Raw genomic sequence first — 14,345 nt, 5'->3', positions numbered from 1 at the left:
GAATCTAGTTTATCAATAACAAAAAAAAGATTAATCTTTTTTTTAATCAATAACAAAAAAGATAATATTAAGACAATATATCTACATCATCAACAAACATATATATTAAAACAAATCATATTACAAATGTATCTTCATTCAAACTCAAATGTATTCAAGATTACAATAAATTCAAATTCAATTTCAATCATTACAAATGTGGATAACTATATCCTTCAAGTGTTGTTATCAGACGCATAGTCAAATTCATCGACATCACCATCATAAACTTGCTTGTCTTGCTGGTCCCCTTCATTATTATCATCAACAACCTCTTCATTCTCATCTTCAACTTCATTAGGCATCTCCAAAATAGAAGGGTCAACCTGGTCCCCTTCTACTTGAGAGTCACGCCAACCTGTAACTTGATCTACTTCAATTATCTCATTAACATGTGTCATATCATCTGCTTGGTAAGCAACTTCTTCATTTGCTGCTTCATTTGGTTCTTCGGTCTCGATGCGGCCCCTCGGATTTGTTTTGATTGCAACAGACCACCCTCGTTTGCGTGGTAGAGTAGGGGGATAAGGAACATAGTATACCTGCCTAACATTGTGTGCCATGATAAACGGATCATACTCTTTATATTTTTTGTCAACTCGAATGTCAACAGTGTTGCATAATTTATTAATTTTTGTCCATCTAGGAGAGGGATCAAACCAGTCACAATAAAACAACACCACTTTATTTTCATTATATGAAAGCTCATAAATGTGTTTGATCACGCCATAGAAATCATCTTCACCTCCTTCGGTAACTCCTTTTACATAAACACCATTATTATATGTCTTTTTACCTTCTGACCAAGAGTAGGTATGAAATTTATATCCATTCACGAAGTAGGTGTGAAATTCACTGGCACCTTGTAAAGGACCTTGAGATAAATACCGTAAACGAATGACTTCTTCAGTTGGTTCGGCATTGTACACTCTTTGTTTAAACCAAGCTGGAAAATATTCATGTACCGAACCAACTGCTGAACCATCACCAAACTCCTCGTAATAAGCATTAAATTCCCTATTACAAATTCAATACAAAGTTGTTAGATGAGTTAAAACTTATTGTAAAAGGGGCTAGTAGAAAAGGTTAGGTTTGATTAACTTACTCAAGGTATGGTTTAACTTCCGCGCAATTAATCAAAATATGAACATGAGCAGACCGCAATTCTCTCGGATCTACCATCCAATATTGAAGCACCTTGCCCGCGTGTCGACCAGGAAGATTGAATACCGATAAGGTTGACGGATCCCTTTCACCATTAACCTCAACTTCATTTCTTGTATTTGATGGAATAAGTAGACGATCAACGAAATAATGACTGATAAAGTACATGGTTTCCTTGGCAGTGTAAATAGCAATAATTGATCCTTCCACTTTGGCCAGATTTTTAATAGCTCGTTTTGAGTCACCCATGAATCTTTCAAAAGGGTACATCCACCTATATTGAACAAGTCCGCCAAGTATAGCTTCATATGGTAGATGCACAGGAAGATGTTCCATAGAGTCAAAGAAACCTGGTGGAAAATTTTGCTCCAACTGACAGATAATGATTGGAATATTCTTCTCCATTTTCTCAAGTTCATCAACTCTCAAGTTTGAAGCGCACAAATTTTTAAAAAATTGACTAATCTCAGTAAGTGTATTTAGCACATGTTTGGGCAATGAACTAAATGCAATTGGGATAAAGTTCTCCATGAAAATGTGATTGTCATGACTTTTCATCCCATGCAACCTTCCCGTGTTGACATCGGCACACCTCCCTATGTTAGAAGAATATCCGTCGGGCATTCTCAAATCCTTCAACCATTGACACACTAATTTCGCTTCTTGGGCAGATAGGCTGTAGTTGGCTTTTGGTTTCAACAACTTCCCATTCGGTTGAGGTTTCAACTCCAACTCCTTTCTTTTGCAATATTCTTCTAAGTCTTTTCTTGCCTTCTCATTGTCTTTTGTTTTGCCTTTGACATCCATCACTGTGTTAAATATATTGTCAAAAAAATTCTTCTCAATGTGCATTACATCAAGATTGTGTCTGAGCAAGTTATCTTTCCAATATGGGAGGTCCCAAAATATACTCCGTTTAGTCCAGTGGTGGTCAGCTCCGTATCCTGGTATCGGGACAGTTCGGCCATAATCAGTGACTTTTGGATAATCACAAACTCTTGTCCACACTTCTTCTGATGAAATCTTCGGTGGCGGGCCATCAAATACTCTCTTATCCTTCCTGAAGCCATTCTTAAGTCTTCTGAATGGGTGATTATGAGGCAAGAATGGACGATGACAGTCAAACCATGAACTCTTCCCACCATTATCCAGAGTAAATGCCTTTGTTTTTTCCATACAATGTGGACATACAAATCAACCATGAGTACTCCAACCAGACAACATGCCATAAGCAGGAAAATCATTAATGGTCCACATCAAAGCTGCTCTCAACTTGAAATTTTGTTTTCTAGAAATATCATATGTCAATTCTCCAACCCACAACCTCTTCAGATCATCAATTAACGGCTGTAGAAACACGTCTATGCCTGCTTTAGGGTTATCTGGTCCTGGTACAATACAACTCAAAAACAAGTATGGTTTTGTCATGCACATCTCGGGAGGGAGATTATACGGGGTTACAATGATTGGCCAACAAGAATATGGTTTTGCCGAGGATTGGACATATGGCTGGAAACCGTCAGAGCATAATCCAAGTCTCACATTTCATGGATCTGCTGCGAAATCAGGATGTACTCGATCAAAGTGTTTCCACGCTTCACCGTCAGAAGGATGTCGCATCACTCCAGGAATTCCATTTGAATGATGCCACGTCATTTTACTAGCAGTTTTCATCGATGCAAACAGTCTTTGTAATCTTGGTATTATTGGCAAGTAAAACATTGACTTAACCGCCACTCGTTTCTGCTTGCTGATATCGTACCTCGGACTATCACAAAATTTACATTCTTCCAATGCTCCATCATTTATCCCAAACTCATTGTCATAAAACAGCATGCATCCATTTCTACAACAATCAATCTTTTTAACTGATAATCCCAACTTCATCACCAACCTCTTCGCAACATAATAATCATTTGGCAGATTATCTTTAAACGGAGTCACGGCCTTCAACATCTCCGTAATATCATCCATACCATCATCAGGATTAAGATAATTTGACTTATGAGCTAAAATCCACACACACATAGATAGCTTAGTGTACGAAGACCCTTCATACAAAGGTGTATTACTTTCACTCAACAATCGGTAAAATCTCTGCGCCTTCTCATTCGGGGGTTGTTCCTCTTCATCAACTTCAACATCATCACCGTAAGACAACTCCACCCCTAAAGCGTCCGCAACCATATCATCCATCATGTTGAATTGTTCTGTGTTGACATCTTCGTTGTACTCCACATTTGTTTCCACATTTGTTCCACCATGGCTAGTAGAAGCTTGTGCATTGTCCCCTACCCCAAAATTCTGAAAAATTTCACCATTATATGCCCAAACCCAATAATTAGGCATAAAACCAACTCTTTTTAAGTGTTTCTTCACATCTCCAGGATCGGTAATTATATGTCTGCACCTACATTTTAGACACGGACATCTAACTCCTCCCTCATATCTACAAATTTCTTGCTCCCATGCCCATGAAATAAAGCCGTCAACTCCTGCCACAAATTGCGGTTTTAGTCCTGTTCTTCCCGGAAACGTCCTATCGTACATCCAACTACGATAATATTGATAATACTCCATCTTCTACACGTTCACCAACTTCATCGACATATCATATTCCACACGTCAAAAAATTATTACTCAATCGAGGAAAATAGCTTTATGCGCAAAAAACTAATTTTACGCTCAAACGATAAAATAAATTTTTACGCCCATACCAATTAATTTCACTTACACCCAATTTAAAACTAACAATTCTACGTGCAAACATATAATAATTATTTCCAATACAAGGGCTTATTAGTAATAACTATTAATTATACGTGCAAACATATAATAATTATTTCCAATACAAGGGCTTATTATTTCCAATCAGCTTTATTTATTATGTATTGAAAAAATAGCTTTATTTTTATAATATTCTTAAAACAGATTTTAATTTTTATTATATAAAAAGATTTAAAATTTAAACTTTGTATTTATTTATTTTTATATAAACCGATTTAATTTTAATTTGTTAAAAAAAAACAGCTTTATGTTACATTGTTTTCTACTATTTTTAAACAATAGGTATTAAATAACTATATATATCACATTATTTATTTTTAAATATTGTATAAATATATACACAGATTTTAATTTGTTAAAAAAAACTGCTTTCTTTATTTTTTGAAAAAACAGATTTATTTTTATAATATTTTGAAAACAGATTTAAATTTTTATTATATAAAAAGATTTAAAATTTAAACATTGTATTTTTTTTTTATATAAACCGATTTTAATTTGTTAAAAAAACAACTTTATATTACATTGTTTTCTACTATTTTTAAACAATAGGCACTACTATATATATTAAATTATTTTTTTAAAATATTGTATAAACATATACACAGATTTTAACTTGTTAAAAAAACTGCTTTCTTTATTTTTTGAAAAATCAGCTTTATTATTACATTGTTACATTGAAAAAACTGCTTTCTTTATTGTATAAATATATTTTTATTTATAAACCAGTTTTTAAAATTGAATAAATAACAAATTTTTAAAAACAGATTATGTTACGTCAAACAGTTTTTTTTTAAAAAAAACACCAGAAAAATAGCTGCCCTAAATTACAAAAAACATATTATGCTCCTATTTTACTAAATAAACCTATTTTACTAAATAAACCATATTCTATAATATATAAAAATCAACCTAATATATTCAACAACATGCATATATTTCATTTTATCAAAAAACAACATGCATATTTCATTTTATCACAAAAAAAAAACAACATATATGCATATATTTCATTTTATCACAAAAAAAACATGCATATATCACATAACACACATGCATATATTCAGCATCAATTTCTGGACAATTAACATTGAAATATTCGAATAAAATAAACCAACCAAAATTCAGGCATAATATGAAAAAACGAAAAAAAATCATAATTAAATTATTTTTCTTCAGAATTTCAGAATAAAAAAAACATCATTTTATTGGACAACTAGCATATTTTAGAACATATCATCAACATGCATATCATTTATAGAGTTATGATGAGGAAAAAAATCACTAACTTGTTGAAGCTTGAAAATATAGCAGATCTGCAATGCAATCCAAACAGCAAGAGTTGAGCACTAGCTAACCACAGGAGGAGGTAGATATGTAACACAGCTGCAAAAATTAAACATACAAAATAAATAACATTAATAATTAGTAAAAATTAATATCATGATAAAAAATATAACAAGTGAAGTATTTTTTACCAAATAAAAGAAGTTTGATGAATTTGTTGTGAGAAAGGGTTGTGTTTTATGTAAAGAAATTTTCTAAGTGTTGGGCAAACTATCCAACCGGTGCACACAATCTTATATAGGAAAGAAAATAAGCCAGGGCTTTTCCCACGGCCATGCCCCACGCATATGTGGTCAAATCTTAGCTTAGCTAGGTGCAGAATAGCCTCAGAACGTTCCAAAATAAGCCAGGGATTCATGCAATAACCGACGGCTTTTGCCCCTCGCATGCTGCCACGTGATTCCATTGCCAGGCCATTGTCTCATCAACAGTAAAGACAGCAGAGATTCCCCTCGTTTTTGCACATCCGACGGCCTCTCCCTGGCTTTTTCCGTCGGTTTTGGGCTGACATGCAACAACTTTTTACCTGCCAAGCCTGCAGCATGCTCCTTTTGAATTTTTGAGTTGGCGCCATGCATAATGCGAGGGAATAATTGAGGGCCTGCCCTTGTGTTATATGCCACGGGTTTTCCTTGGCATTTTCCCTGGGAAATTTCCCAGGGGTTACAAACCCCTCACAAAATCCCTGGCAAAGGGTAGTGTTTCTTGTAGTGGGTGCTACATAATCAGTTTATAATAGCACATGATTGTGGATTACAGAAAGAGCAATGATATATGTACATCCATTCAATGATAACTTTGGAGACAACCTTATTTTTCTCTTTTTTTATTGGTTATAAACAATGGAGAGAGAAAAAGTAAGAGATGACAACCACCACCATCATGTTAGTATGAGAAAGAAAGTTGTTCAAAAATTGTCACAAAATAAATATCATTTCTCTTACAGAAAACACCGAGAATTTTCACTAACTTTCTTCTCTTCACACGCACGCACGCATACACTCTAAAACCATTTGATTTGCCCCACCAAGGATCTTTTGAATATCACTTCACCAAGACGAATCCCTCACCAAATCACCCTCCACACATCCATTCACAGAACCATATTTATTAGAAAGAACTCTAAACCACAACCGTCATCGATCCACATTCATCCTTAAATCCCATATACCTATAAAAGCAATATTTAACACAGGCACAAATTTCATACAGTCAAAGAAGTCTTGGTGAGCAAGTTGCTAAGAAGTTTTAAACAATTATGAGATACATGCATGTTACAATGGGAGGTTGAGTGTGTGCATGTTACCATTTCTCATTAGGATTACAACAACTAGGATTACAAAACTGAAGAATTTACGTCAATGAAAAGAGATGATATGAATAAGATCTTTAAACCAAGGTCGAGACCTCAAAACTCAACAAAGATGGAAAAGTAAAGGTTCCAAAGTTAGAATTGAATTGAATCATATATTGAGACATTATGTTTGTCTCTAATTCACCCACCATAGGTAGAGGATCCATTAAAGTCTTGGTGAAAAGCATCAATATTAAGCTTCAAAAGATGGACCTAACGGGTTTCCATGCAATATAAAATTATTTGTTTGGGCTTAGAAAATAAGGGTTGGAAATATTAGTTCTATTTGTAGTTATAACATTAGCAAAGTTATCCAATAGGCTGTGGAGATTTGTCCCAAGATCAGTTTTTTTATCAAAAGTAAGCAGCTTTCATTCTTTCCAAAGGGTGCAAACAATCACCACGACAAGGTTGGCCAAGGAAGATTGATAGCTCCAATATTTCTAGTAGTAATTTTCTCATGAAGCCAAAGACCTAGACTGAAAAAATATTCCCAAAACTCCCTAATCAATTCACATTCGTAAAGATGCCTAATTGTTTCAACGTGGTCAACAACAAAAAAATGCAAGAGGCCTACTTGTCGGGAGGAGATTTTCTCCGGTGTAAAGTGTGTGCAGTGAAATCAACACCACACAATTATTTTTGCAACAAGTAGTTTTATTAAAAATAAAGACATTAAAAGGTGTGGATTTTCATAGGACAGCCTCCAGTGAATTTTTCACATGAGAGGATATGTACCCCTACTTGTCTATGTTTTTCCTATGAGTTTCAATATTTTGTAAGACGAACATGACATAATTTCCATATGCATTTAACAAAGAAAGCTCCATCATTGGACAAACCCTCAACAAGGGAAATCATTAGTACCATTATAAGGAAGGAAAATGTTGGCGATTTTGGAGAAAATACTCCTAGGAAGAATAGCATAAAGCTTAGGCTAGTCCATCCCAAAGAATTATCATGAGAAGCTACTGAAAATTTAGCTTCCCAAAGGTAGATCATGTTAAACATGTATTTCCTCCGTCTCATTTTAATAGTCATTTTAGAGTTGTGTGTGGTTCTTATAAAGTGATTAGTTGAGTTGACTTCAAATGTAAAATTAATATAATTTACTAAAACATCATTATTGATTGTAGTTAGTAGAGTTAAGAGGCGTGGAGTTCAGTAAATAAAGGTATATTAGTGGAAAAATATAATAAATATTGCATTGATATTTTAAAACAACAAACATTTTGAGACATAGAAAGAATACTGAAGTGACAATTAAAATGAGAAGGAGGAGTAATCTTTAAGATTATTGATATAGACAATCTGTTGATCTTTTCCAAAGCATGCCATGTGAACATCATTGATCACTCAAGAGAAATTAGTTTTGAAGTGCGGCAAACCTCTGGTGATCCCTCCCTAAGTTCAAGTAGTTGTTATGATGGGGTAGTATTTAGGTGACATAGAATTGGTGACATTGTTATGTCGCCAATATCACCAATTCTATGTCACCCAAATACTACCGGTCATGATGGGTGATGGAAGGGGGTATAGTATCATTATTACAAGCATATTTAATACATATAAGCTTAATTAAAGGTAATTTATGAGTACGAAAGGAAATGCCACTTTCACTCCTATGTGTGAAGATAGTCTCCCACGAAATCAGCTAGCCACATTTATGATCATGAGTGCTACCCCAAATGAAGACATGATAGATATTCTACCCCTCGTCACAAATATATGCAGGTATAAGCAAGTTTTGTTGAAAGATATAATCCAGAATCCCCATCGAAGAGCAAGGATAATGCATACATCAAAGGATAGTGAAGTAGTTTTCCATTAAGACAACTTTTTTTATATTAGAAATCGTTAAATCAAATGAGTGTTTTTGGAGATTCTTTGTGATGAATCATATAGGCGTACCAAGAATGATTCCCAAGTCATTAGTGGATTCAATTCCAATATAATTACTAAACATAGATGCATTAGCAGTGAAGTCATTGTTAGATAAGAAAACCCTAGATTTAAAAGTTGATCTTCTGCCCTTGGTTCATACAAAAGCAATCCAATAATGATTTAGTGGTAGCTATTTGAGAGCTAGAAGATTCGACCATATTATAACAATATCATCAACAAAAAGGATGCAGCAGATAGGAACCTTTCGGTCATGGCCAAAGCCCAAAATTCTAGTTAACAGCGCGATAGTGGTTGAAAAGATGAATGACTTGATAACAGTCCAGATTTCAGAGGCAAATTTCAAGATGGTTATAAGGTATATTCAATGAAATTCAAATCACATAAGGAAGATTGGTTCTGATATATGTTGAGAAATAATCTTAAAAGAGATTTTGTACATAACTTTACAGAGAACAAAATGGTGAAACTAGCTCGTGTTGCTTGGGTTATCATACTATGAAAAGAAATATGTACAAAAAAATAATTCAATTTTTGTATAGATTTAAGTTGAGACACGCTGAAGAAAAACATTTCAATATATTGGGGTATTTTAGTTCAAAAAAAGGATATGTGGTGTTATTGATGAAAAAATTACTGACCTATTTGTTATTTCAATCATAGGCATGAGAGGTTGAAACAAAGGAATAATCCTTGTAATTCATATTGAATTAGATTGAAAAAGATAACAAGAGAGTACAATAGTGAGAGATATTTATAGACGGGTTAAATATGTTTTTGGTCCCTATAAATGTATCAACTTTTCGTTTTAGTCCCTCTAAAATTTTCCTTCAACTTTTAGTCCCTATAAAATTTTCAATCTTCATTTTTGGTCCCTCTTTTAAAGTAAACTCATGTAGAATTCATATTTTTTAATAAAATTTTCCCGAAAAATTCAAAATATTATAAGAATCACTCTCAAAAAAATTTAGAATTTTTTAACAAAACATGAATTTAATATGAATTTTTATATTTTTTAGGTTAAAAATTCATATTTAATTTGTGTTTTGTTAAAAAATTCTAATTTTTTTAAGAATATTTTACACATTTCTGCACAATTTCATTAAAAAATACAAAAATTAAATTAAAAATAGGGACCAAAAGTAGTGATTGAAAATTTTATAGGGACTAAAAGTTGAAGGAAAATTTTAGAGGGACTAAAACGAAAATTTGACATATTTATAGGGACCAAAAACATATTTAATCCTTTATAGAGTGAGTTAGTCTAACTAACTCTTGACTACCTAACAAACTAACTAACTCTAGTTTACCATCATCTAACTATGGTTTTTTCACTATACTCTAATAATCTATGACATATAGCTCATCAAGTTCCAAAGCTTTCAAACACTTAGCGTACGTAGAGTGTAGCACAAACTCAGAGCTTTGACTGGTAGTGCAAAGCTTTGACTTCATGGCCAGAGCTTTCACTTTGTTCTGTGCTTTGACTTGTTACAGAGGTAGTACTTCACATGTACTTATAATTTCCTGCACACTTAAACACACACTTAAAGAATCCTAATTGTTCTTAATCTTGCTTCGTAGATTGCTTTTGTTATCATCAAAACCTAAGGGCTTTCTTATTTGAACCAATTTTGGTCGAACAGTCTCCCTCATTTTGATGATGAAAAACACCAACAATTTATTTATATTTTAGCATTTTGATGAACAACTTCTTAAATAGATAGGAATTTAATTTATAGTGAGGTTTGTAAGCTCCCTTGAATTTAATCCATAAAAACTTAAAGTGCGAAAATTCAAAGTGACATAGTAACCATCATAAAGGTAACATTATAGTATTAACAATATATCAACATGTGATAGAAAAATCACTATGCCTTTTGAACTAACACAAGATATTAACTTCAAAGAAAATAAATTAAGTTATAATAATAATACTCCCGATTTTGACATCAACAAAAATGATTTTATTAGATGACATAATTGAAAAACATGTGCATTAAAGTAAAAATGCAGAAAAACATAAACATAATAATTCATAGAAATAACTGAAATTATAAGAAGACTTGACTAAACTTAGAAAGTAATGAAAAACAAATATAAGGAATCTTAAAGGTCTTTCTAAGTATCTGAGCAACTAGATACTTGAGCTGATCTTCTTCTTCAACCTTCTTTATTCAACCTTGAAAAGATAGAGACCTCAAATCCCCAAAGTTTGAGTCTTCAGCTCGTATCACTCGAAATCTTGAAAGCCTTCACAAACAAATATTTTCTAGCCCAGAACTATGTAGCTTTGAATTCTCCATCGCACCAGGTGATACGTAGGAGCAAGATCAAACTCTTAGCACAATAATAATAAAATCCTATTTTTTACCCTCTATTTTGAGTGTTGTAAAATTAGGAATAAATTTTCTCTATAAATAATAATCATTGTTAAAATAAAATCATCAATTAAATATTAAAGAGAATAGACAAGAGGGATAACAATTAAACTTATCTTTCTTGAAATTGCGGTGATTTGACGTCGGCGAAATCTAAGTAAACAAACACGAAACCATGGAAGGAGATAACCTTCCTAACAATAATCCATTCTATAACATGAGGCGTGACAAAGTCACTGTCCTTAAGATTTATCCGCCTCATAAGTGCATATCCTCCCAGAATACAACATGTTCTTCCCTGATATGAATCACATCAGAGGTGACAGAACAGCTTGAATCTATTTCAAAGATAGCAGGAGATGTAACCTAGAAACTCAATGTTTTGTAGAAACTCAATGTTTTGGATACCGATCAAAACAAGTAAACAAAAGCACTCCTTCTACAGTACGCTGAACAAGGATTTATATGTTTATGCAAAATTAATTCATTACATATAAAACGAACACTACTAAAAAATGGAATGGCCCATTTTATGTTTCAACCTGTTATTCCATTAACACTTAGTCAGCCATTGACCAAGTAAATATGGTAAAAACAAAACGGTTAGAAAATTAAGCTTTTTTTTTGGTAGTGAGAAAATTAAGCTTTGATTAGGCACTATTATTTCCTCCTTTAAGAGACATCAAGCTGTTGCAAAAATTTGGAAATTAAATACATGTGTACAAAACCAAGTCAAATATATTATAAATTAATAATATGAAAATAGTTTTCTATTAAAAAGATTTTCTATATTTCTCAATTAAAAATGTGGAACACAAAATATTTGAAACTTTTGAAATATAATCGAAATTTACAACATTGAGCACATTGCATTTTCATTTAAAAATCTTAATTTTAATTTTAATTTAATAATAAGGAGAAATAAATATTTTAGAAATTAACAAATCTTTCACAATTAATTAGAGGTAACCGTTTTTTAACAGATGTTGTGGGGTGCTAATACTTTTCCAAAGCATAATCGACTCCCTAACCTAAAATCTGGTTTCTAAGACCTTTTTTTTTCATTTTATAGGATTTTTCTGATGTTTTCCCTATTTTAATAAACACTCTAGTGACGACTTCATTGTTTTTCGAGCAACCCTCAAAATTCAAGTACCCTATATGGTTTCCTTCCAGTTTGGATTCCACTCTACTTTCCTGAGTTTCTACAGAAAGTTTGAAAAGTTTAAAAGGCCTGAACTTGGTCAGTTCACGTGGGAATCACTGATTATGTACCCCATTTCTTCGGCTGAGAATTTGGAAGTGTCTTTCTGCCTTTATCCCCTGCAGCATCCAACTGATTGGAATCCAAAGAGTTGGCTTAGTGTTCTAACCTCCATGGATCTATGGTCTAAAACCTAGTTGTCGTACGTCATAACAAAACCAAAGGTTTACAACCCTCATTAAAGGTGGTTTGGGATTGTTTAGCATGTTTATGAATTAATAATGTCTCCATTTGTAACCAAAAAACCATTGGATAAAGAAAAAGTGGACCAAATATCTCAACTTAACAGGTCCAAGCTTCTGAACTTCAAGATAGTGTTATTCAGAAACCAATGAAATTGTCGCCTTCACCGATTGGTTGTCTTGAGCAAGATAAACCATGTTATTTTCTCTCATACGCAACGATTCAGTGTGGCAACCTGTCTCTTCCGAAATAGCTAAATCCACAAAATTGACAGGTTCCTCCGCTGCGAAACCTCCTTAATCGCCATCTTTCTTTTCCTAAGTGTTTTATATCCTCTAAGTTTCGAGAATGATAACATGGCCATTTTCATGAATGTGAAATGATCAAGATTGATGGACATATCCACAATTTCCCTATTGTGATGTCAAAGGCATATTCGGTATTATCTTCTGATGAAGTTAAGTCCTTCCCTTTTGCATACTTTAAGGCAAGACATTAATAGTGTCATGTACCTCTTAGGATTTTAACTATTAGAACATCTTTCATTGGATCGGCTGAGATATCATCCGATCTCAGCTAGCACGCCTCTTTGATTTCTCTTGAATGAGTATGATCCTCGAGAATCCATTTCGTTCAAATCGTGGCATGCTTGTCCAATAAATTTCTCTTTTAGTTATGGATGCATATAATTGATGGACATTGATGCATATTCAACGTACGGAGATTGTATTGAACATTTCTTAACCTTCTTTATGAACCTTACGATGAAGTTAGGATCCAATTTATCTACTTGTTGCTTCAAGTTCATTAGACCGGCTAATATAACTATTGGTGTAAGCCCTAGATGTCAGTAATTTTATGTTAAACTTATACTAAGTATATTCCAAGATTAAGAAATATGATATTGAACTTTACAAGGGTGGCACAATATATGCCTTGTGCTCAATAAAGATATAGTTAAAGGCAAACGTGTAATTATACACATGATGATTATCACAGAAAAGATTTCTTCAGATCACATGACATTCTTGTTACTTGGATGGAAACGACATATATCTAGATACTTACCGTTGTTTATAATATTAGTATATGAATTAATACTATTACCAACGAGACGGAAAACTATTGGGTCACACAAGTAGGACAAATAGATGAAAGAAAATAAATAAATAAATAAATAAATAAGACTTATTTATAAATTAAATTACAAAATTCAATACATAGTAAGGTACAATGCGTTTTAAGTTAAATGTAGTACATCATAGGCTATATGGTACACACAAGTGAGTCTATAAATAAAACTCACTTGTGCAGAACCCTAAACTGCAAACCTAAGTTCTCTTTGAACCTCTGGTCGCTTGCCTGGCACCCAAAACCAGAGGAGATATGTTCATGTTGAAAAGTACAAGCATTGCTACGTTGCTTTGCTATGATTGAAATTGTTTTTGCATTTCAAGAGGTAACAATACTTTCACTAACTCATGCCAAATTCATTATGATCCAAGGAAGAGAAATAAACAAATATATTAAAGCGTGGATTCAAACTCGCAATTATCCACTTGCCTAATTTAAAGTATGTGATTCTTGTCATTAGATTATCGACTGAGAAAACAAGTTATGCAAAAGTATCCACTTGCCTCAGTTATATATATATTGTCATACCCCAAATTTTGACCACTTTGCTCTGTTTTTACCTATTTTTGTCCGTATTTTAAAACGGCTCAATTTCTCTTCTTTTCGCCTTAACCGGTTAAAATTTCTTCAGTCGTTGTTTAATAATTTAAAGTCTTTTCTCTTGCAAGTAAATTTTTTTTCACACTTTATCTAGTTGAAATCGCTTTATTTGTATTTTTTGACATTTTAATTTTTTACGCGTGCTTTTAAAGTCTTTTATTCATTTCTTCGATAAATAAACCTTTTTAGGTAA

At 32.9% G+C, this 14,345-nt stretch overlaps 2 protein-coding genes across 2 annotated transcripts; both read right to left on the bottom strand.

The window, feature by feature from the left end:
* Nucleotides 1-155: 155 nt before the first annotated feature.
* LOC146904698 (uncharacterized) lies at nucleotides 156-1,842 on the bottom strand. The gene is made up of 2 exons (XM_085724240.1): nucleotides 1,145-1,842; nucleotides 156-1,056 (listed from the first exon to the last, which is right to left on the bottom strand). Exons 1-2 carry the CDS (start codon nucleotides 1,825-1,827, stop codon nucleotides 216-218), a joined length of 1,524 nt encoding a protein of 507 aa, XP_085580366.1. The 5' UTR covers nucleotides 1,828-1,842; the 3' UTR covers nucleotides 156-215.
* Nucleotides 1,843-2,748: 906 nt separating this feature from the next.
* On the bottom strand, nucleotides 2,749-3,783 carry LOC146904697 (uncharacterized). The gene has a single exon (XM_085728344.1). It carries the CDS (start codon nucleotides 3,781-3,783, stop codon nucleotides 2,749-2,751), a length of 1,035 nt encoding a protein of 344 aa, XP_085584470.1.
* Between the last annotated feature and the right edge of the window lie 10,562 nt (nucleotides 3,784-14,345).

This window comes from Medicago sativa, chromosome 7 (genome assembly GCF_051527215.1).
Source record: "Medicago sativa cultivar Bolivia chromosome 7, Bolivia_mono, whole genome shotgun sequence".
Classification (NCBI taxonomy): domain Eukaryota; kingdom Viridiplantae; phylum Streptophyta; class Magnoliopsida; order Fabales; family Fabaceae; genus Medicago; species Medicago sativa.
The sequence above is the reverse complement of the archived record's forward strand: the minus strand, read 5'-3'. Positions and strand labels throughout refer to the sequence as shown.